This window comes from Zosterops lateralis (assembly GCF_965231275.1).
Source record: "Zosterops lateralis genome assembly, chromosome: 3".
Lineage (NCBI taxonomy): Eukaryota > Metazoa > Chordata > Aves > Passeriformes > Zosteropidae > Zosterops > Zosterops lateralis.
Window position 1 is genome coordinate 29,141,733 of NC_139764.1, and position 23,916 is coordinate 29,165,648.

At 39.5% G+C, this 23,916-nt stretch overlaps 1 protein-coding gene across 1 annotated transcript in view; it reads left to right on the forward strand.

Annotated features, from left to right (window-relative positions):
* The first annotated feature begins 2,350 nt into the window (after positions 1-2,350).
* PLB1 (phospholipase B1) overlaps positions 2,351-23,916 on the forward strand; it is a 70,783-nt gene continuing 49,217 nt past the window's right edge. Inside the window, exons 1-16 of the mRNA XM_083857977.1 lie at positions 2,351-2,395; positions 3,339-3,423; positions 3,916-3,967; positions 5,102-5,188; positions 5,676-5,738; positions 7,030-7,112; positions 9,481-9,556; positions 10,209-10,313; positions 11,789-11,878; positions 16,124-16,186; positions 16,999-17,079; positions 18,527-18,593; positions 19,722-19,780; positions 20,880-20,953; positions 22,453-22,496; positions 23,208-23,316. Of these exons, the coding sequence (XP_083714103.1) occupies positions 3,404-3,423; positions 3,916-3,967; positions 5,102-5,188; positions 5,676-5,738; positions 7,030-7,112; positions 9,481-9,556; positions 10,209-10,313; positions 11,789-11,878; positions 16,124-16,186; positions 16,999-17,079; positions 18,527-18,593; positions 19,722-19,780; positions 20,880-20,953; positions 22,453-22,496; positions 23,208-23,316 (1,073 nt within the window). The 5' untranslated portion in view covers positions 2,351-2,395; positions 3,339-3,403. The remainder of the gene's footprint in view (positions 2,396-3,338; positions 3,424-3,915; positions 3,968-5,101; positions 5,189-5,675; positions 5,739-7,029; positions 7,113-9,480; positions 9,557-10,208; positions 10,314-11,788; positions 11,879-16,123; positions 16,187-16,998; positions 17,080-18,526; positions 18,594-19,721; positions 19,781-20,879; positions 20,954-22,452; positions 22,497-23,207; positions 23,317-23,916) is intronic.

A 23,916-nucleotide genomic window follows, 5' to 3' on the forward strand; every position in this document is an offset into this window, starting at 1 on the left:
CAGTCACTGCAATAGGAAGTTTGCAAAGAGTAAGTACAAGCGGGAAATGTGCTGAGCGTGACCCATTTCCTCCATTGTGATGATGAAGTCAGCTGATGATGTAGTTTGGGGTCTCAGGGTGTTCAGGACTTCAATCTTTCCACAAGCATCAAAGACTTCTGGTGAAAAAATGACTGGAAATACCTGCTGTTCAGTGTTCCAATATACCCTGAGTCTAAAAATAGCCAGCTGACTTCGTGCGGGAGGAAATGTGACCACGGTGCTCTTGCAGAGAACCATGATATTTGATTAGAGTGCACAGATTTTCCTAACAATGAGCATAACATTGAATAACTGGAAGAAGATGCTGGGAAAATTCAAACTGGAGCAAATACAAATTATTGAGAAATGCAGCAGATTTTCCACCACATCAAGTGTTTTCTGTAGAAACTAATTTCCTACCTAGAAGGCAGAAGGTCTACAAGAGTCACAAAGATGTTTCTGATGTATAGATCAGTGGGTAAAGTTCTCCTGCCTGTAATAATCCAGTCAGATTTGGATGATCTTTGTCTTAATAGTTGGAAGCGTATATCTGAAACAGATTTGAGGCCCAATTAAAAGCCTTTAACCACAATTCTCAAGCTTTTAGGAAGCATAGAAATGCCTATAGAGCAAATACTGACAGCCACTGGAGAAGCTGCAACTGTGAAAGATAGGGGAGAGTCTCCCTTATTACAAAGCAACTTTCAAAATTGAGATGGTATCTGTCAATATATCATACTTTTCCTTTAGAAAATCAGCACTTCTGGACTCCTTGTGAGTACCTCTCTCTTTTGGAAAAATTTCTTGTCCTGAATGCAAAGGTGCTTCACCCATATCAGGTGCATGGCCCTTTGGAGCAAGTCTTTGTGCCAGTGTCTTTGTTGCTTGTGGGGGTGTCATAGAAAAACATGTAGATGGCCTTCTTTTAAGGAGTGTTTGCTTTCCTAGAGCAAACATCTCTATCACTGTCTCCTTGTCAGACTCTCTGAAATCAGTGAAGTTCCTCTATTGATATTGTTTCGTTTTAACAGACACCCTTCTGAGTGCCATCTATGTAAATTACCTAAATGATTTCAGGTTATATCCCGTGTTGAAAAGGAGTAGATCCAGAGAAATTTGGTCTAGAGCAGCATTTTCTTTTATGAAATATAATTTAAAGGAATCAAATTCTGTTTTAAGCTGTGTGTAAAAAAAAAGTCATAATGAAAGCATTAAGTGAGAAAGGATTACCAGATTATGCAAATGCACTGTAAATAGGGAAGTTCTGGAAAATAATATGAATCTGTGAGTGATTACAACACAATGGAGAAGAGTATGTGGAAAACAATACTGTCTCTAAGAGGACTGAAATATGGTAGGGGAACAGCATACGTAGGTCTAGTTTACACTTTGCTTAATATTATTTGTATTGCTTCTTTGTTCACAGACACCAGGATCTGCTGAGGATTTACTCCAAAGGTAACAATTAATAGTTAGCTTTTATAAGTCTCATTATCCTAGTGCAGGAGTTAAGACCAAGCAAATTTTTTATTGTTTTAAAGATAGGAGGAGAAAGCCTATGGAAAATAGAAAAGATTTTGAGAAACTTTCCCTTTCCTTTGGTAATAAATTTTTTGCACTTATGCAGGATATAGAATTATCTTAGGGTTGCAATACCCTTCATTAAGAATCACTGCTGTGTGATAAATCCTAGGCAGTAAATGTCATAAATCACTAGTTAGAGATTAGAAAGCAGGGATTTATCAGAGCTAAGAAAGAACCCTGATACCCTGTCCTCTGCTTGGCTGATTCCCAGTGCTTCATGGAGAAGCTTTACCCCATTTCCTTCTTCCATGCCCCTTTAGCAGATCTAAATCAGTGAGTGAACATATGGCTAAACCTTGTAGTTGCAGGTCTGTACAGATCTTTTGAGTCAGCATCAGCATCCTAGATGAGGATTTAGCACTGCACAGATAAACTTTAAAATACTAAGTTTCTTTAATGGTTGCATAAACATCTGTGTCCACTTGTGGTATACATGTCCATGTGGGTATACATGGAGAGACCCCTGCATCACTTATACGTATGTATAAGCAAGCACAAGTACTGCAACATGCAGAGGGTACAGAGACACAAAAAATTGAGATCTGAGACTATGTTCTTACTCAGCAGTAGCTGATGACATGACAGTTTTGGGGAAAGAAAGGCTCCATTCTTACTTGCAGCAGCTGCCATGAATTTCACTCTGAGATGCAGCATAACTAATAAGAAATTGAGGCTGTGCTGTAATATAATTTTTCTTTGAGAAATGTAATAACAGGAACTTCCTGTTTTCTCTTCCCTTTCTATAGCACAGGAAAGAACTTCCTTGAACTAAGCGTGGCAACTTTAGCAGGTGCGTCTTTCTGTCACACTAAAACTTCAGCAAATTAATTTAACAGCTTGCTGGCAGAAGCCCCAGGGCTCTGCTGGGCTGCAGAGCAGGTGCAGCCCAGGCACACTGCAGGGGTGTAAGGGAAGCCTTAGGGATGGTGTACCTGGGGACATGAGTACAGCCAGCTTGGGTTGTCCATGATGGCTTTAAAGAGACTGTCTGGGTGGACAAACAGCAGTGAAGAAGAGGTGTGACAGACTGCTGCAAGATTCTTAAATGCCAAACAGGGTTTTGGCCTCTTATTTCTACCCACTACACAGTCTCTGCTGGTGTGTGCTTGTGGTTCATGCTGGTCCAGTGAAATCTTGTGTGGGATTGCCTGCCCAGAAGTGCTATGGGCTTAGGATTTACACTGGGACTGCCATAGGTGCGCCACATCTGGGATTTTGTTGTCTATTGCCTGTCTCTGAAGGCAGTCTTTACTTGCTTAAAGGGTATTGCAAGTAAAAGTTTCATGCCCAATGAAGTGGTGTGTAATATATAGCTGGTCCTGCCCTCCAGATCATCTTCCTAGTATCTTAACTCCTTGGTGTGACATCCATTTCCCTGTAAAAGGGGTTTAAAACATGGCAGCTCATTGGTGTTTTAAGAGTCTCCCTAGGTAGCCTTTTCCAGTAGCTTCATTTCTACAGCTGCCTCTATTTAAGCCACCTACAACGCTTGCAGCTGACATGAGATGGGGACAGAGGTTTTTGACTTGAGTCTGGAGACCTCAAGTCTTCACTTCCAAAGGTGAGGAACAACACCAAGAAAAAGAGCTGAAGAGGGACTTGGGCATACCTCTCTTGCTTGCCAAGGGGTCCTCAGACTTTACACGTTCTAATGCTGTTTAGTTGTGTTTAATGAATCAGCAGAGTAGAGCCTGTTGGGTGCAGAAATCACCTAACCTGTGTGTATCATTCAGGTATCATTAGCACCTTCAACCCCTCGGTTGTACATCTGTCCCCTCCGCCTGGCACAGCAGGAGAGATGCCAGACAGCCAAGGCAGGTGAGTCCGAGGGGCTTTTGGCTGGGCAGTTGATGTGCAGCTGGAAAGGGGAAGGATGGAAATCATTGATGCTGGAGCACTTCACTGGGCACAAAGTATGCTCAGTACTGGCAGAGAATGTCATTGGGGCTCAGCTGGCGCCTGGCAGAATCAGGAGGAACAAAGGCCCACTTTGTGATCTGTATCACCTGAATTAACATCAGGTCTCTTTATAGCTGCAGAACAAATTTTTGGCTCAAAGAGAGTTGAGGTATGCCTTAAGCTGCTGTTTTTATCTAAGTGCATGTGTCTGAAAGTCAGATAGCTGAATATGAACTAATCATCCAAAACTCTCTGGGTAGCACAGTCAGTTGTCTAATCTTAACACATTTAAGAGAGAAAAGATTAATCCATCCTGAATCCTCAGATGTTGTTTGATTCAATGGTAAAAATCAGCCAAAGCTTTAATCTTACTGGTGCCTTCATAATTTTTGTATTCTTTTCTCTTTTCAGAGACCTCCTGCATCAAGCTGAAGAAATTGTGGAGCTCATGAAAGTGGATCAGGTTTGTTTAAAGCACAGGACAATTCAGAAAGCATGGTGTTGAAGCAGAAAAAGGCAGAAAAGTGGTTTAATACTTAAACAGTGCTCAAAAATATTTTTAAAACAGAAAATACCATTTCTTGAGGTTAACAGACTGCAGTCTTTATGTTGTAAATAAGAATCAGTTCTGTGCCTTTCAAGTGCAGAGTTTTGTTCTGAAAGGATCCCATCTTTTTTTTTTAACTTTTGTCAAAGCAGCTGAAGAGCTTGGTAGGGAAGCCAATATGTTTGCTTTCTGTTGGCTAAAGATGTGAGACTTCTTCTAGCTACACTCTGTAACTGTGCCAGTGTTTCTGAGAAGCCAACCCAAAATAATAATTCTCAGTATTTGTCTCTTCAGTTCCTTTTTGGTCTTTTAGGAACATATTTTTAAAAAGGAAAATAAAGACCCAGCCATGCTTTGGCTGATGCTGGTGGGAGCTAGAATTATCATTCATGGCTGAGTGTTTTTTAGGTCCCGTCCTGGAGCTTTAAGCATTCATTTCTCCTTTATTCTTAACCATGAAGTTATTTTGTAAAATCATCTTGAAGTAATGGGAAAATGTAATTGCCAAGGCAATTCTGCTGTTGCCTCTTTGCTCTACAGGGATTTATCATGCATGTTTGTAGGACTGTGTGGTTCTAACCAAGGCCCTTCAGGATTGTACAGCATTGCCTAATAAACACAGCACAGCTGAGCAGGGCTCTAGCTTTCAGATTTTTTATTCCAGTCTTTGTCCCACTAGTGTGACCCTTTCTTAGCAATTCATGAACAGCAATTCATGGACAGGAAACATCAAGTTCTGTGCTACACTGTCCATGTCCATCTTTTCCAATAGAGTTTTCTATGGCAGCAGCAATTTCAGGCTCTATCCTGAGCTTTTTGTAGATGTGTGTTCAGATTTAATTGCAGCATTTGATGCCTAACAATCTGTTTGCTATGTCTTCTAAGGAAAAGCTGCATGGCTTTTCAAATGGAAGGGACTGAGATGGCCAGGGTAGGGCCATGGAGTACTGCTTGGTCTCTCTGGTTTTGAACCTACAGCAAATTGTGCGTGAGAAAGGAAAATTGCAAATAGATCACCTGTCATCCTATTCCTTTATTTTTTTCTCCCAGATGATGGACTTCCAAAATGACTGGAAATTGATCACAGTATTTTTTAGTGCTGAAAGCCCATGTTCCTCCTATGCTTCCACACAACTGGTAAGAACTTTGTGGGATGGTTTAGCAGTCAAAGCAGTTAGTTAAGACCCTTCCCCATACTCTGATTTCTGCCACAGGGAACCAAAGGAGTAGTTAGGTCTGGGATGTTGGAATACTTCTATCCAATGATGTAAGCTCCTGGCACACAATGTGTTTTGTATTTATGAACATCTGTACTTAATTTGCCACCCCAGTCTGAGATGCCTTAGTAGAACAACTGTTTTCCACCTTCAAGTATAAAGATACTTTTCTTCCCCATTGCTGTCTTTTTTTTTTACTATATGTCAAGTTGTCTATTTATAGGCAGTTAAATTACAAGCCTAGATCCCATGTTATTTACTTGTTGCTGGCTAAGGCTGAATTTAGAATGGAGTGGTTCTTAATAACCCTTCAGTGCACAGCTCAATACACAGAGTTTGTGACTTTTAGGAAATGGATAACTGTTTTTCTCTACTAGTTTTGAAGAACTTTCTCATCTCATTTACAGAAGGACTGCATATCAGAAAACCTGGAAAACGTTACAGCTGTCTTGGATTTTTTGTATAAGGAGGTGAGATGTATTCATCAGCTCTGAATAGCTGAATCCTTTGTGTATTTTTCCAATCTCTCCTACTACACTAGGGCTTGTACCACTCTTCACATGACTTAGAACATCAGTCTCATTGGCTTCAACCCACTGGCTACATTTTCACTGTTTTACTCTCATTTTTAAAAAGCTGACACATGCAAACAGAAAGGATGAATGGGTAATTGCTCTGTTTTGCAACGCAAGCTAATGTACTACTCAGTCTTTGGGTATTTTTAAAATGATTTCTGTGAAAATTGGAGTACCTCTGTCTAGGTCTGAAAGTTATGTGTAACAGGGCTGTTGGTGAAAGTAACTGATATCTAATTACTGATGTGGAACACCTAGGCAGTGTACAGGCTGCTAACTACCTGGTGAGGACTTTTACAGAACAGGGAAAGCATCCATTAAAATACATATAATAGAGTTTTTTTCCTATTTTGTGTTAATTTAAAAATATCAGCCTTTCTAAAGTTTTTTTAGCTGGCTGAGCTAAGAATTATCTGCTTATCTAGTATGGTTTCTGGAAAGTGTTCTGTGCTGTGTCTTGGTCCACTAATGATAGTAGACTAGATGAGGATAGATTACTACTAAAGCAGACTATAAACTGTTTAACTGAATTATTTCAATAGCATCTTCCAATAATTTTGTTTTGCTGCACTGAAGGCCTACAGCATATTCTAAACCTGCTACAGTTTGGTTGCCTCAGACCACAACCACTCGTTTTTCTCCAACTGACTTTGACAAATGTTGTGTATGGGGGAATTTCCACCCACACATTCTCTTCAGATTCTCTCCACTATTATTTCCAGAATCTGTTTATGTGCACTTGTAAAAGTGAAATATCATTATGAAAATGAAAAGCTGCTTTCTGCATGGAGGAGAGGTATGGTGGGTTGCATGAGTGCCTGTGCTGTTATACAGGATGTTTCATCCCTAGCTTTGCATTGCTGTGTTGCCAGAAAAATGGTAGTCCCAAGTTCATTTGAGTTCAGTTTGGTTGGCTGGTGGCCATTTTGGTTACATAAAATGAATTGTTGTGTCTCAGTCAAGAAAACATGGTCACAAGTGCTTCATAAATGGTGATCCTGGATTGCAGGCATAGGAGCAGGGTTCAGGACAGAATTAGCAAAAGCTTAGATCATTTATTTTATGTAATCAGAATCCCAGGCCAGAGGTAATACATGTGAAGTTGTAGATGTAATTTACCGTAATTGCTGCTTGCTGATCTTTAATTGCAAGTCTAGCATGAATAATTTTTACTTTATTACTGCAGGTTCCCAAGGCCTTCATAAATCTAGTTGATTCCACTGAGCTCACAACTGCCTCTGTTGCATGCCAAGATTACAGTAATGCCAGGTAACAGGTTTCTTCAACTTCTTGTCACTGTCTCCTGCTGGTGTTTGACAAATAGCTATATATATGCACTGACTCTATGGCTGAGATACAATCTGCTGAGCTGTTTTTCTGCCCTTAATACAAAGGTATGCAAGAGATTTTAAGTCTTCCCTTTGTTTCTGATATACTCTCTCTGAAAGATATATTTTTACTAGGAGGCTAGTGCTTTTAATCCTATCAGATTGGACAGCATATTTAAATATTGGGTCAGGGTTAAGGAAAAAGAGAAAGCCTCAGCACTGTACAAGCACTGCTCACCAAGGGCCAGAGCACTGGTTTGTTATCAACAGTTTTAGCCACAAATCCAAAACACAGCACCATATGGACTGCTATGAGGAAAGTTAACTCCATCCCAGCCAGACCCAGCACTTAGATTATGGTCACAAAACTGCACTATCTAGCTACCCCTAGTTTTTTATTCAGTGATACTTTTGTTCTGCAGCTCTCAAGTCAGAAGGTCTGTGGGTGCTTCAGAAGTTTAAATTTCTACATATCAATGTTCACAAAATGAGCAACTGATTTTAAAGGACATTATTAAGCTATTGGAAAGATTCTGCTTGGGCTTAGGATATGCCAGGGCAGAGAACATCCAAGTTGTCAGTTCCTTATGGTAGCTGCATCTATTTATCTGTCTTTCTCAGTACTTTGTAACACAAGCGTGAGTAGTTTGTGTCCCGATTTAGTATGGAGTAGGAGTGTGCACATGAGCAGTTATGATGGAGTAGTTTACAGCTGGTGAGATTACTCCACAGTAATTATTTTTTTTTTCCCTCTGCTCGTGGCATAGGACACCATATGTACTAATATAGTCATCCTGAAGTGTTTCACAAGCTTTGCAAGCATACAACCTCAGAGACATCCTGATGGAATGAGGGAAGAGGTCTGGCTGCTATGTAACCATGTACTTAACAAATACAAGGAGAGGAGGAGCTTTCCTTGTCAAAATCCACTGCATGGGGCACTCTAGCTTTTTTCTCCTGCACCAACATGAAGGGGAAAAATGTGAGAAATGTGGAAAAGATGTGTTTAGGAATATGGGCATTGTCGTGTGTTGAAGGCCTTAAAAAATAAAATTAAATAGATCTACTTTTTTTTCCTCTGAGGAATTTTTATACTTCTTTTTGTACTTAAGGCAATTCGCTTTCTTATTGTCAGCACGCTCTCATAGCTGTGTTTATCTGGTTGATAAACACAGTTCCCACAAGTTTGTTAGATGGCCTCTAGCATCCAGGTCCTCTCCCAGATAAGGACCTCCAGCATTTGGTTACTAAGTTGTCATTATGAACTGTGCTTTGAGAGAAAAATATAAATCCATATCAAAATGTGAAATTTCAAGAATCAAAGAAGATAATAGTGGTTGAGACTTTCAGTCCCATGCCTTAACTTTAGGCACTGCAGTTTGGGGCATAATGGGGTTTAAAGTTCTAGTTCTTACTAACTAGAAACATCTCACTAAAAGTAATATATGAACCCTATTTTTAGGCATGTAACTCTCTTCATGTATTTTATGAGGTTCCTCTATTAGGTTTGGGTAAGATTCTGGTCCTGAGTTTGTATTTCTTTCCTTCACCAGCAGTGATAATAGCACTTTATCAGAAAACTCTCATTTTATGGGTTTAGCTAGAGCTCTGTGAAAAGGATCCTGACACATGATTATTGCTTATACCTGCAAACTCCCCAGGACTTTCCCAAATTCCAGTCCACCCAGGAAATTTCAAGGGAATATGTATTTTCTGGAACCTGACTAATCTTATGTGTATCTTACATTGTTCCCATCTACACCTTTGGGAACTCTCTGAATTCTCCAGCTAGCTTCAAAAATATGCAATATACCCATCTGACCTTGCAGGTCAGAAATCTGAAAGTGCCAGTCATCCTTTAGCAAGGATAACCTTCTGCAGCTTCTATCCATGTTTCTAGGTGCACATCTTCATGCCAAATACTAAAGAAAAAGGTTCCAGTGGAAGTATTTTGAGTTTGTTCAGCTTTCCTGTGTGACTACAGAGAGGGAAATGTTTGAAAACCAGTGCAGCTGCTATTTTAGGCTTGAGCATGTTGCTAGCTTGTGAGATCCTGTGCTAATCTAAGTCTGGCATGCTTGTCAACTGACTAGGCTTTCGAATCAAAAAGAGATACAAAGCTCTGGATATGGGAATAGATATCATTCTATGTTTATATCAAAAATTAGCATGTTCCATGTAGCCTTTTCTACACATACAACAATTTAGTCTTTAGTATGTGCTTTTCAGTGGCTTAAAAAAATTCATGCTATCCACCTTGTTTATCAAAAGTTCATAATGTCTTTCATGTTTTTAATTCTTTTCTGCAGCAATCCAGGCAGGAATCAGTGCAATTATGTTGAACACTCCACATTACACAATAGCATACTGAGGTGGTCCTTTCAGGTATGGCATCTTCTGTGTTGTTTGTCTCTTATATTGCTAGACATGTCTATTCATTTTCCAGATTGGCCTGAAGCAAGGAGTTATGGAAGGAATAGCAGTGAGGAAGTTGAATAACAGCCTTTCTATCACATATCCATAGCAATCCTGATCCCACTTCTTACCTCAGGAATATTGGCAATAAGTTCTCTCTATACCTCAGTGATCTTAGTATCTCTTGAGGTTTTAAATGTCTATATAACTTTTGGCAACCTAGGATTTTTCATATCCCATCAGAGAAATAATCCATTTTATCCTGTAAAATGCCACATGATTTAGAAGAGGGAAGTATTCTGTTAAGGCAAAGGCAGTTGTGCTAGAGTTTCTTTTAAACATGCCAGGGTGGCAATAAACATGCCATTTCATTGCCTTGCTAAGCTTGCTACCCTTTGAAAGAAAATGATGGTAAATCATCTTTCTCATAGCTACAAGGATTTTCCAGTTGTTGTGTAACGAGATTTCATTAAATTACTGTCTTTGTTCTGGATTACACAATTTTATTTCTGTGGTTTATTAGGGATGGGGATAATTTAAATTTACTTTAAGCCCTGATGAATACATTACATTGCACTCTCTACCCGATAATACTTATCTCATTAAATGGTTGTCTATTTAGGATGCTTTGGAAAAACTACTGGAGTCTGAGAGGTTTGATCAAAAGGATGACTTCACTGTTGTTCTTCAGCCTTCTTTCCAAGGAAGAAATCTGCTGCTTAGACTGGTGAGTAAACTCAAGCTGCTCGTTCTTTCTGGTTTGTGTCTGCTGAGACTGAGTGTAATATTCAGCAGGCTTTCCTGTCCTAGGCTCTGTAATTCTGTGCAGTCAGGCACAGGAAGAACACACCTCAGGATCAGACACAGAAGTCCTGAGAGTGGAACTTGATGTAAACAGCACCAGTTAGAGGTCCTGTGTTTTTCTAAATGCTATGCTCCAGGATAAATCAAGCTATGGCACCTCTGCACCTAAAGTCCCAAGTGTCTGGAAGCTGTCAAAGCTGCTGATTTTTCCATATCTTTGTAATCATCACCATATTCATCCTTGATTATGCTCATGTGTTTGAGAACAAAGGCAAAAAGTGGATAATGTGAAGTTTTGAAAAGGGTTAGAGGGACAAAAGATAAAGGTGTTTGTAAACTATGTTGGAAAGTATAATTATTTCCCTGCAATGAGTCTGGGAACTTGGACTTTTCTTCTGGTGTAGGCAGTAGAGAATGAAGATGGGGTTGCCTAGGATGTCAGGCATGGTTTTGTCATAAGAGATTTTTAAAGGGAAGTTGAAAGGTCAAGGCTAAGATCTGGCAATGAAGAGGGAGAATATTACTTTCTGGACAATGGTTCACTTGGAGTGAGGTATCAAGATCTATCACATTAGGTACTTTTTGTAATATAAGTTGGTAGTGACTCATGGTGTGGGTTTTTGAGCATCGTGATAGCTCCATGAATTTGAGGTAATTCCATTGCTCCCCTCAGCTCAGTATCAGAACAGAATGAACTGGGAGAAGAAATTTTTCTTCCAGGAAAAGAAAGGATTTGCTATGTTGCAAAATCTTCTTTTTGCTGCTGGGGTCATCTTTTGCCAGGCTTTTTTTTTTTTTTTTTTTTTTTTTTTTTTTTTTTTTTTTTTTTTTTTTGTAGATGACTGGTCCATATGCAAATAGCAGATTTCTAATTTTCATGGCATTACTTTTTTACTTTTTCTGTCAGCAATATGCTCTGTTATTTCTTTAAATACCATCATATGCCATAGGTGTATTCTTTATTTCTTCTGGTTTGTGGTACGCCTGCAGGCCACGATGTGTAACCTTCCAAGCTCTTCCCACAGCTACATTTCATTTAAAACTCAGCATGCCCTCTTAAGACAAATTCTGCACATTTCAAATCTTTAAATAGATGTGTAAACTAGAAGAAATGCTGTTTATTCCAAATGATTGATGTGTTCACATCTATGTCTTCCTGCTCTACACTGTGTCACTATTGTGATCATGCTGTATTGTGCAACAATCATTTACAAAACCAGCATCTTTCTATCTTGACACACCAGTAGTAACTGGGATCAGTGGCAAGTGGCTTAATGAGAATACCAAAGATTGATTTTCTTGTGGATATGAATATTATTTTATAGATTGAGAACTTTTGTGACTGAATATCATCTTCCCATACTCTTAGTTATTTTATGATAATCCTTTCTCTTTCAGGGCAAGGATGATTTGATTACCACATCAAAGACACAAGTGGAAATTCTGGAAGATTATACTTTCATGGCTGTGGGTCTCTGGAACAGCATGGTAAGCAGTGCCACAGAGACTGTTTCTTGCTGAACCTAGTCCAGATGCCTGGTAGCAACCCTGCATGAGCCAGGCTGTCAGTAGCAGAGATACAGGGGAAGGAAGAGTACAAGAATTATCCCATGACTGCTGTCCTCAGCTGTGCAGGGAGGCTGCTCTTAAATAGTGCTAAATGTCCTGCACTTCCAAGACAAATCTCATTCTGCTGCTACTTTCTACTAAGAACTTCTAGAAAGGCTTTTAAAGTAGCCCTTTGGGAAGCCTCACGACATAAATGAACTGTGACAGATCCTGGTTTTGCTAATCTTACCTCTTTGACAGCACAGCACAGGATGACTGAGTCTTGTCCAAACCTGAGATTATAGCAATTATACTCCTGTCTACTCTGTCCTCTATCCTGCATCCCCCACCATTCTTTATTAATGAGTCTTTTACCACTGTCTCCTCAACCGTCATCTTTGTGCTGCTGTTCCTCACAGTGAAAAGGTGGAAACAACCTTGAGGACCTCTTGTTATGTCCTCTAGAGTTGGATGTCCTATCCAGCTGAGGAAAGCCAGAAAATGGTGTTTGTAGCACTGGGAGAGGCTGTCTGATAGAAATGTGAACTTTCTGACCCACTCGACCTTGAACACCTTGACCAGTTCTGTAGGGGGCTGTTTGCCACTGCAGGCTTGAGCTGCTGACACAGAGCATTTGTGTGTATGAGACTGAGTGGATGCATGTACAACTGGAGCAGTTTGCACTTTAAAATTTACTATAGGGGCAAGTGAAGAAATGTGAGTTGCTTTTCAGTATGAATGAGACAGGTATGTGGATTTGGACTCAACAGAGTTAAGCAGGATGCCACTGTTTGGATATGCCCTTACATGCACTGTTTTAGGTAAAATGTTGATTTTACTGTTTCTTTTTAGAAGCTTTCAGTGTTTCCTGTTTCTTTTTCTAGTAACCTTATAACACATATAATCTCTTCTTTAATTAAAAAGAATCTTCAATGGCAAATTAAATTAGATGAAATATAAAAGACCTTTTTCTTGGTTTGCAGTCCATATGTTAATAAGATTTTCTTTGGAGAGTACCTACTGTTCCTGTATCTGTCCAAATTATCCTAAACATGAAGGAAAAAAGTCTATACTGCAACAACCTTTTCATAAACCGCATTTAAAAACAAATTATACATATTGGCATGTTCTTGTTTTCTTTTATGTTAATTCAAGCATTAATAATGTTGTTGTAGCCCTGATCATTTAAAGAAGCAGAATTTGCAGGAGGAGGCTTCTATTCCACCAGATGATATATCTAGAAGAATAGTACAATGGCTTCAATAAAATGTTATCTTTTAGTTAAAGTTAAAAGGACTTTAGTTTGTTAGTAGGAGCCAAGGAGTTAAAAATTGATAAGCTGTTGCAGTGGTAACCTTGGAAAAGCCATGCTGGGTCCATTTATCTCCTTTGCTGTTATCTGTGATATTCCTTGTCATGATGTCACAGCTCCTACCTCAGTTTTTCCATCATAAAATGGATGCCCTCTGTTTCATTTTTCTGTCTCTAAACCTTTTCTGCACAGACTTGATTTGTCCTCCTGTGCACTGTCCTTGAGCAACCCATTCCATGGCATGTTACTCTATCCTTGTCACTCTGAATTGCCCAGGAGCATTTTGTGGAAATAGCAGAGATGAAAAACCATGTGCAAAATGAAGTTGTGCTTTCAAGTCTGACTGCATCAGGGCCAGTTACCCAGACTTGGTCAGTGAGCATGCTGTGGAGCCACCAGAACCAAAACATTGTCATAAAAGAGACAAATCTCTACTTTTCTTTATTTCAGTGGTTTTTCTCAGTGTGAGATGATTCCTCTGGTGATGGGACAGCCTAGGTGAGCTGGAGGAGGAGTAAAATGTGGCAAACCCACATCTTGCCACAGGCTTGAAGGAAGACTGTGGAAATATTAACAATCACCTCTACTCATTTTGCCATCTTTTTTGACTTCTCTTTGATTAAGTGGACTTTTCAGAGTACAGCTAACAGTCATCAGAGAGGGGCCTTTCAGGGTTGCTTCTTTGTCTGCCTGTGATTGCCTTGTCTTGCCTGTATTCTGCCATGATGTAAAAGAAGATATGAAAGATGCATTCAGCATAAAAAGCACTAGCAGGTGCCCTCACTTGATAAAGGTCTCTCCAGTTCTACTGGGAAATCCAGCCAACAGTTTATGCAACTTCTTTAAAAAGTGAAAATGAACCTATAATGCATCCTTGGGAGCTGATAGGAAATCAAGATCATGACTTGTGGATGAGCAAACATTGCAGAATGAAACTACATTCAGAGGTTTCCCTTCTCCTGCTCTCTGGCAGGCTGTCCTGACCTTCTATTGAAGCTTGGTGCCAACCTCTTTCCTGGAAAAATTACCTGCTTATTGGCCAAAGGGCAAAACCTTGAAAATCTAGTGACAATTGGCCTTAGAGCTGCACTTCAGCCTGACTGAGAAGGAGCTGAGCCATCACGTCCTAAGGGCTTGTCGTGGGCAGGGCTGGATATTTGACCGGAACAGTTCTCTCTAGGACCAATGCAATTCATAGGCCAGAGAACAGTCAGATAAATGACATTGGAAAAGCTGAGAGAGATTGGCTGTGTAGTTGGACAGCTTTGATGTTTACCACAGAGAGCCTGGTTGTAGGCATTTGCCAAAATTAATCAATTTTACCTCTGGACATATACCTGAGGGCAAAGCTCCATTCATGTACGTAAAGAACTTCGTAAGAGTAGGAGCTTCTTGTATTTTGGCACTCTTTTGTGTTACCAATCCTATCCTGCAACCAAAAGAGAAACTAAAACCAGGCAAGAACCCAAAGGTGAACAGCACAGCAGGAGGCTGCCTGTGCCTCTCTTCTGTGTTCAGGGCTTTGTGCTGCCTTAGAACCTGCAGAGTACCAGAGCAGACCCACACTCTAAGTGGCCTGTGTGACAGATGTGCTAGAATTTAGGGGAGAGTTGGTGGCCACAGTACAGCCCTTGTGCCCCATTCCCTGACCAGGACTGTGCAGCTGAGCTGCATGGGAGCTGCCAGTCTTTGCTGGGAGAGCAGTGTGTCTGAGCCATCTGGAACTTACTGCCTTCTAGAGAAATTTGTTCTTGTCACCCAACTCTCAACACATGCAAGTGTCTGATACTTGTTTGAACTTAATTTCTAGTCAAGAAGTACTGTGTTTTGTGTATCTCATGTTTTGTGGGATGATTATGTGTTAGAAGTGTATTTTCTTTTGATAATGGGACTAAATAGCTACTTTGTTTCATCCTAGGAGGATGGGAGAGTATCCCAATGTATTTTTTCTCTGAGCTTCATTATTTTGCACATTTTGGGGAAATTCGTTTATTCCCTTCTGCCCACCCTCAAAAAAGCAGACTGTTTCTTCAAATGTTTTCTCAAAGAATATAAACTCTGTAAGCTTCTTCTCTATTTCTCTGAATTTTCCTATTATTTTCATTGATGGAACAATCAAAATAGGATATAGCATTCCTGCCCAGAGTGTATTGGTGACATCAAGCCTGCTGCTGTTGTATTTTCCAGTCCTTTGCATCCTGTTTCTTGTGTAGGCTGCTGGTCCTGGCAACTGCTGGTGCCAAGCTGAGCAGACATGCACTGAGGGATCTAAACCCTCAGCCAATTCCTATGTGTGGGATTGCAATTTAATTAGCACTCAGCAAGCTGCCTGAACAGGTGAAGTGATTATTTTTGGTATTTGCCCCTTTGTGCTGTCACTATTTTCTGAATAATTCCATAATTTTTCATTGCAATAATCCCCTCTCCATCTTGTTTCAAGAAGACCAACAGACATAAATGTTACTAAGCCTCTGTATGGAGTAGGAAAGCACCTTTTAGTGTTGCTTAACATGTGTGAGAATGTAGATGATGAAATAGTTCTGAAAGGTTGGATAAACAATCAACACTTATAGAATCAGCATTCCTAAAAGCTGAATTAATGTTTAGGTGGAAGTTTAAGTTGTGATGGCAAGAGAGTCTGCTCATGTGAGAGGACTTGTTTTCAGTTCCATGCTTTTGTAGGTATACATGTGGTATATTATGCATAGATAAATATTTATCATAAGCAAAATAAAAATTTAAATATATATTTTTAGATTTATGTATGAGCCTAATAGAAAACTTCAGGCACTAGAGCCTTTGCATTGCTGCTGCTCTCCCTTCCTGCCCACGCACAGCATGTGTACAATTCCTCTTGTTATCTCCCTTTCCAGATGCAGCCAGTGGGACAGAAGCAGCCTTATGGTGTCAAAAAATTAGTCCAGTGTCCATCCCAGGTAAAAGAGCTTCCTTGCTATTCTGTGATTTTATTTATTCTTTGCAGAATTTCCAAGTTTTCAAACACTGTTGTTGTTTTCTGAAGTTCTTGGGAATGTGCAGTTGCCCAAGTTACTGCACTGTTAAAAACTGAGTTCCTAAAGTTCATTGACACAGAGTCTTTATTTTCTACAGATGATACTCTAAAAAAAAGAACTTTTGACAAAATTTAGTTAAATCATCTCTGTCAGATTTTTTTGGGTCCAAAAAATGCATCTAGCTAATCTGAATTTATTAATTGCACGTAAGAGATGCATTATCAATATTAAAATTTGTGTCGCCAATAAAATTGAATCCATGTATTTTATATAATCTAAATTTTCTGTGATTTGCCTCTGCTGCCACGTTTTACTAATTTAGTCCTGGAGCTGTCAGTAGTCAGGATTGGAGCATCTCATGCTCAAAGAACAGGTTCTTGTATGCTTTTGCATTTAAGCTCTGACTTTAGTAATTTGATAGTAATAAAATATTACTGGCATCCAAAAGCTTCTGAACAGCAATTAAAATATCAAAGAAATACAATTTTATGTTTTGTTTGATGTTAGGTTTAAGGCAGGAAGTGGTGCTGTGCCTGGAGCATACCTAGGACAGGGCTTCAGACCAGGGCTTAACTTTCAAGTCTAACCTGGTTTACTGGTTCACTAAGGCAATGTTCATACAAAAGTTAATACTGTAAAGATTTTTTTCCCTCGGAAAATGTAGCCAGAAGACTTTAACGTCAGCTGACTGTGTTTCCATTAGTGTTGGTAAACATACTCTCTTCACTCTGCAGGAAAATCCATATTTGTTTACGTATAGGAACAGTAACTACTCATCTTCCCTAAGGACATCAAACACCAGAGAAGCATCTCAGGTATAGTAGGACTGCTTGCATTAATGAACTGGCTGTATTCCAGGGAGTAGGGCAGGTGGGAAAGAGTGTGCTGTAGCCTAAATAAACAATGCTACCTGGGAAGATTAAATGCAAAACTCCAGCTTTTTACTTCCACACTTGACTAAATAGTCAGATGTTTGACAGCACATTCTCTCCTTGGTGGGTTCTGTGAGAGTGTGAGTAAAGTAGATGTGTTCAGCTAGCCTAAAGTGAGTCTTGACTTCACTGGTAAGAGCCTATGTTAAACATCTGGATAAAAATGTTATTTTTCCTGGGACAAGAAGATAACGAAAATGAGGCTGCTTAGTCTTACCATGGAAGAAACTAGATCAAATCCAGCCACTGTATGGGTCTGATTTTGTCTTGTTTATGCCATAGTGAAACTGAAGAATGTAGATTTTTTTTTTTTTTTTGTGAGATCATTTCAGATTAGGTATGTGGAGAAAAAGACCCATGATCGTGTTTTTTAAGTCAGAGTACTCTGATTTTGAGCAGAACTTGGTGTTCCCAAGCAGGAACAGAGAGAGTTGATAATGGTAATTATCAGAACACAATGCCTAGACCATATCTAGACAAAATGTTCATCACTGGAGTTGTAATATGCATTTCTGTTCACATTTTAATATAGTGCCATCTGTTTTGTTGGTTACCTGGAGTGTACAGACCTTGCCATGGGGCGGTGATACCTACCACTCTGGTTTTTGGAAGTAGCTGTAGTGTAGGAGGTGTTAAGGATGTAATGAGCAGTACTGTGTTTGTGGTTGTTTTGCTGGGTTTTTAAATTAAAAGTTAAAAACCCAATCCAGAACAATGGGACACGACATACAAGTATCTTTTCCTTAGGCAAGTTAGCCTACTCTAAGGAATTCTGCAGGGAGATTTGGAGCCAAAACACATCTTAGAGTCTTGTGTGATGGTTTGCTCTGGTATATTGATGGTCATCCCTTCCTTAACAGCAGACTTTGAGGGTATTTCTGTGAGTAGGCTGCACCCAAAAGGGCCAGGAGGGCAAATCTCTGGCTGCACGTACAGGACTGCATATGGAGAAGGCAGGCCCATGGCCTGCTGACAGAGGTATGGTTTTGTCCTAGGATATTTCAGGGATGTTCAAACAGTTTCTTGCAAAAGGTATTCAGGGTATGGGCACACCAAGTGTTGTATAGCTGAGCACAACATGGCGCAGAGTCTAAAACAACTGGCTCCACTGGCAGGCAAGAGTCATGCTGCACTCGTAAGGCTGCACGACTTCTGAGCAGGCTGAGTTTGTGTCTGCCTTCAAACGGCACAGACCGAGGGCAGGCTGAGCTGGGTGGTTGTGTACACAGTACAGGGATTTCATTAATCTAATGCTCTGACATGTAAATGGTTTATCATGACCAGAGTATGGTGAGACTGATATGAAGTCTTGCCCTGTCTGTCTTTGCAGGAGAGAAGTTATGGAACAAATGTTCCCTGTCCTGTCTGGGTTCCCTCTGATCCGGTTCCAGTTTCAGGTACAGTACTGTTCCTTTTTGTCATAGAGTTACTTCATTTGATGACAGAAGAACAGAACTGGGTTTACTCAGGAGAGGTACTCTTTCCTTTGGAGAAGTGCACTTTGTTGACAGTGGTTTTTAAGTGTCTTTTTGGAACAATGTGAGTAGTTATATAGCAAGATGCGAGTTTACTACCTCAAGGTGCAGCTGCATCTTCCATGTACAACAAAGAAGTGACAATGGAAAAGGTAGGAGGCAGTCAGGTCCTTTATTTCCAGGGTGAAAAAACTGTAGGGGGCTCTTGTTAATGCAGTCTGAGGTGCAAAAAACCATATGGAGTTCCTTGGGTAGGTTTTGTCTTTCCTCAGAATCTGTGCTGGTTCCAAATATCCACTCTGTGCTGGCGCCAGAGCTATGCCTGCTTTTCAGTAGTTTTCACCAGTTAAAAGAAATTTGAGGAAGAAAAAATGCAAGACTGGAATCTTTCTGCCTCCTTTGTCACTGTAGCTACTGCCCAACTATGGTACCAAGAATCATTTCTGATTCAATGTCTATCAGTTTCTGTCATTCTGAACTGATGTTGTCATGAATATTAGAAATATTTCTCTACAATGCTTTATTATGCTTATTCTGAGGAAAACTTCTATTAACCATCACAATTTGTAGTTTTCTTTTCTTTCCTTTCTTTCCTTTCTTTCCTTTCTTTCCTTTCTTTCCTTTCTTTCCTTTCTTTCCTTTCTTTCCTTTCTTTCCTTTCTTTCCTTTCTTTCCTTTCTTTCCTTTCTTTCCTTTCTTTCCTTTCTTTCCTTTCTTTCCTTTCTTTCCTTTCTTTCCTTTCTTTCCTTTCTTTCCTTTCTTTCCTTTCTTTCCTTTCTTTCCTTTCTTTCCTTTCTTTCCTTTCTTTCCTTTCTTTCCTTTCTTTCCTTTCTTTCCTTTCTTTCCTTTCTTTCCTTTCTTTCCTTTCTTTCCTTTCTTTCCTTTCTTTCCTTTCTTTCCTTTCTTTCCTTTCTTTCCTTTCTTTCCTTTCTTTCCTTTCTTTCCTTTCTTTCCTTTCTTTCCTTTCTTTCCTTTCTTTCCTTTCTTTCCTTTCTTTCCTTTCTTTCCTTTCTTTCCCTTATGCTACCTTTATTTATTTTTTTTTTTCAGTTCATAATTTGAAACCAGCTGATATTCAGGTGGTTGCTGCCCTGGGAGATTCACTCACAGTAAGTTAAAATCACTGGATAGCCATTGATAAAGCTAGCAATGAAAAACTTGCGAAGAAATTTTTGATTTTTTTAACCTGGGAAATGGAATACGTACAATTATGTCCTGCTGAGCCAGACACATTTTTCACTTTTTTTTTCCATACTCCATCTTGGCAGATGGGTAATCTGATCATGAGTCTAATCTGAGTGCACAGTTCCCATTTAAAGTCCACAAGAGTGCCCCACAAGGAAGAGATGTAAGATAAGATTGTGCAGCAGCAAAACTATTCTGCTGGAGTGGACTTGCAACACTTGCTTTTCTTTACTGGTTTCTGGCAGCTCCCAAGATATTGCCCTGAAAGCTATTAGTAAGCAGCATGAAGAGAGAGAAAAAGTTCTGCAGCTGATTGTGTATATCTGTTTATATAATATGATAAATATATATATGATAATACTAAAGCCTATAAAGGCATAGTAATTCATACTAACTAAATATAGGATTAAAATTACAATAGAACATCAAGTGTGTCGAGTGTAATGTGCCTTGCAATTTTTTTTATTTTAACACTAGAAATAGTGTTAAAATAAAAAAAAAAATCCTAGTACTGTGTAAGGTCATTACCCCTAGACAGGTTGTGATTCTCCAGTCAGTGGTGACTGCTTTACTGTTCATATCATAATTCATGTTTCCTACATGTTCTGTGCTAATTATCACATTAAATCCTTGTAGTCTTTTTCCTTGGAGAAACTAGGAAAGACAGAACATCACTGTACAACTTTTTAATGTGAGGAACATTATAATAAATTATTCATTCAGGACCACCGCTATCTTATTTATTCCTTATGTAAATTTAGAATTATATGAGTATTTTGAGCATTCTCAAGTAATTTTTCCCCACTTGATCTAATCATGAAGTTGATAGAAGAGGGTAATTCACTGGAATGGAGTTAAAATACCTGCAGCCTTTGATCTTCTTGAGAACAGGGATCTGTTCTATTTTGGGAAGATAACACAGCTTGCTTCATTAATATAGTTTTTAATTATTCTCACTAGGATCAGTCAGAGAACTAGTTACTGTAGCAATGCTCATTTTCTGAAGGTGAACTCTTCTTCCAGGCAGCTAATGGGGCAGGATCTAGACCCCATGATGTTCTGGATGTCCTGACTCAGTACCGAGGTCTTTCTTGGAGGTGAGTCCCAGAAATTTTCCCCACAGTGGGAGAGAATCCATTTTCTTCAGTTTTGATCGTATAGTTGTTTTTGTAGCAAATGAAGGACTGTGGTAACTGGATTTGATGTCACATTTTGCATGATGACTCATGCCTGTGCTATTACACATGATAAAGAAAATACTCAAACTAGTGGTTATCTAGAGTACAATGTAGCATGGCGGGAATAGACCTGGGTACAGGAGAAAATAGGATCCTTGTTAAGAAGTTATTTTTCACTCTCACTGTGGTAGGAGACCCTGGAACAGGGTCTTCTAAACTCCATCGCCATTCCATCACTTGCTCTTTCTGTATCCTGTCTGCTCTTGCCCAGTGTGGCCCACATCACACATTTGTCTCATTTAAAATTTGTGGGCTACAAAAAAATCTTCTCTGCTGTTGTTTCATATGCAGTATCTCTTTTCTCAATCCTTTCCCAGTGTTGCTTACATCATGGAGGACAGTTTATCAGTTTTGAGTCAATACAGACTTTTACATATGCACCATGCTGTAAGACACATCAAAAAAACTCTGGAGAAAGGCAGTCATGCTCACATGTTAATCTGCAACTCTATGATTTAACACCAAACTTGTCAGGCTGATCTTCTGTTCATCATATTTTACCAATCCAAGTCGCTGCAACTTCAGAAGAAGCTTAAGCACATTCACAGAATCATAGAATGGCCTGGGTTGGAAGGCGCCTTAAAGATCATCTGGTTCCAAGCCCCATGCCATGGCCAGGGACATTTTTTACTAGACTAGGGTGCTCAGAGCACCACCCAGCTTGGCCTCAAGCATTTCCAGGGATGGTATTAGTGCACTTCAAAATCTGTTCCAAATTAAAGGGACACTACAGAGGTGTTCTAAGTCAAACATGTTATATTTTGATCTTTACTAGTAATCTATTGACCTTTTTTTGCAACAAGTATACTAGTATTTTTTTCAGCATGAAGGAGAATAAAGAGCACACAGACATACTGGTAATTTTCAGCAATCTAGTAGTATTCTTCCAGTTGAGTGAAATGCAAGTAGGTGGAAGGCAATGGGTGAAGGCAAAAGTATTGATTTTACTTATCACTCTGAAATATATGCTTTTAGAACATTTTGTTTTGGTTAGACTTGTTAACTAAAGATGGAAGCTATAAATATTTTAATAAGTACAGCTGTAGTAAAGGTGGCTGCCTTGAAAAAAAATCTCATTTCTTTCAGCTGGGTTTGAACATATGCCAAGGGACGTGAAAGAGCTGAAAGGACAGCTACTGTACAGGGCTTCTAATATGATTGTTGTAATGGAGCTCAGAGTGTCTGGGATGTGGTGACCCCTGGGGACAGGCACGCAGAGCAGGGGTGGGCTCAGCACAGCCCCAGCGTGCTCTGTACATGGACAGTAATCCAAAAGGGGGCACTCTCCTACCTCGTCCATTGCCTTGCCGAGTCCATCATACCTTACCACACTTTTTCCTGTTCTTTCTTTTTAACAGTGTTGGAGGAAATGAAAACATAAGCACAGTCACAACATTACCAAGTAAGTGATCTTTTCTGTAAATTTGATAGATATGTGGTGCTGTTTATTATTCAAATACCTGCTATTATAAAAGGAGACAGGAGAAAAGGGTTAACATTTCTATTTCTGTTTAAAAGTTCTGTCTAAAATGTGTTTGGGATAGATGAATCAAAGATCTTAGCTCATAGCCTAAAGAAACTATTTTGACTGTATGGGAAAGTTGTTTTAGGCAGGGGCAGAATCACATTACAAGATCAGATTTTACATTCTTTTTAAAGGTCAGGACATTTTAGATCTGCGGTGTTTGTAAGACTTGTAACTTGTAACCTAAGATCTAGAAGGGAATCTGAGGTCTTTGGGGTTAATACATCTGGGGCTAAAGGATTTGATTCCAACCTGTCTGCAGTTAGAGCATGATGGCATGAGGTTCTCCTGCCTGAGTATATAGTTACCCAGCCTTGCTTGCCAGGCAAAATGGCATTGCTACCCAAGATGGTCATGTTAGGCCATGAGATATCTGAATTCATGAAATTCAGAAATCTTGAAGGCAGGGAAATGGGTGTATGGTGACGACTCTCCATGTTTATTATACTTAAAAGTTGATGATTTTTTTTTTTAATGCAGCTATCTCCTAAAGCTTTTTAATAGCCTTTTACCAAAGTCTAACCTTTATTGCCTCGTTCGTTAGCTGCTGCAGGAAGGAATATTTCAGGGTGCTGTCTCTTTCTGCAGATATTCTTCGTGAGTTCAACCCATCCTTGGTAGGGTATTCCATTGGCACTGGAACACAGAATTCAAACAATGCTGCATTGAACCAAGCCGTGGCTGGTGCTGTTGCAGAGTAAGAGGAAAACTTCTAATTTTAATAGAAATTTGATTTTTTTTCTATAAAATTCCTTGTGACTAAAGAAGGTCCAAACCCTGGACTTTGACAAGAGCACACTAAATCTAATAGGCAAAAATTTCTTTATCCTAATTATAGCATGAAGGCCAAGAAATGTGATGTGGCCTTTGCAGTGTTTCTAATCTATGTCAAATAAATTAGCAATAAAAGCAATACTTTCTCTGACATTTTCAGCCAAGAAAGCCACAACATTTTACAAGCACTATTCAGAAAGCTGTCCTATTGTGAGTCAGACAAAAGATATCTCCACTTTATAGGAAGTATATTCAAATCCTCTTGTCATCAGGACCAAGAGTTTGTGTAGAGACTGAGAAAATTGTGGATTGATTGATTCCTGGTCAGCCGGAGCTGGGAATTAACTGGATATCACTATACACTGTCTTCAGTGCAATTCATATGCTACTTTTTTCCTCCCTGATAACAGTTCTTATAAGACCTACTTCAGTGCCTTGAGGCCATATAATAACATTGGTACAGGCACATGTGCTTCAGAGCTATGTCCATTGATAGCATCTGTCTGATGGTGGGAAATGTGCA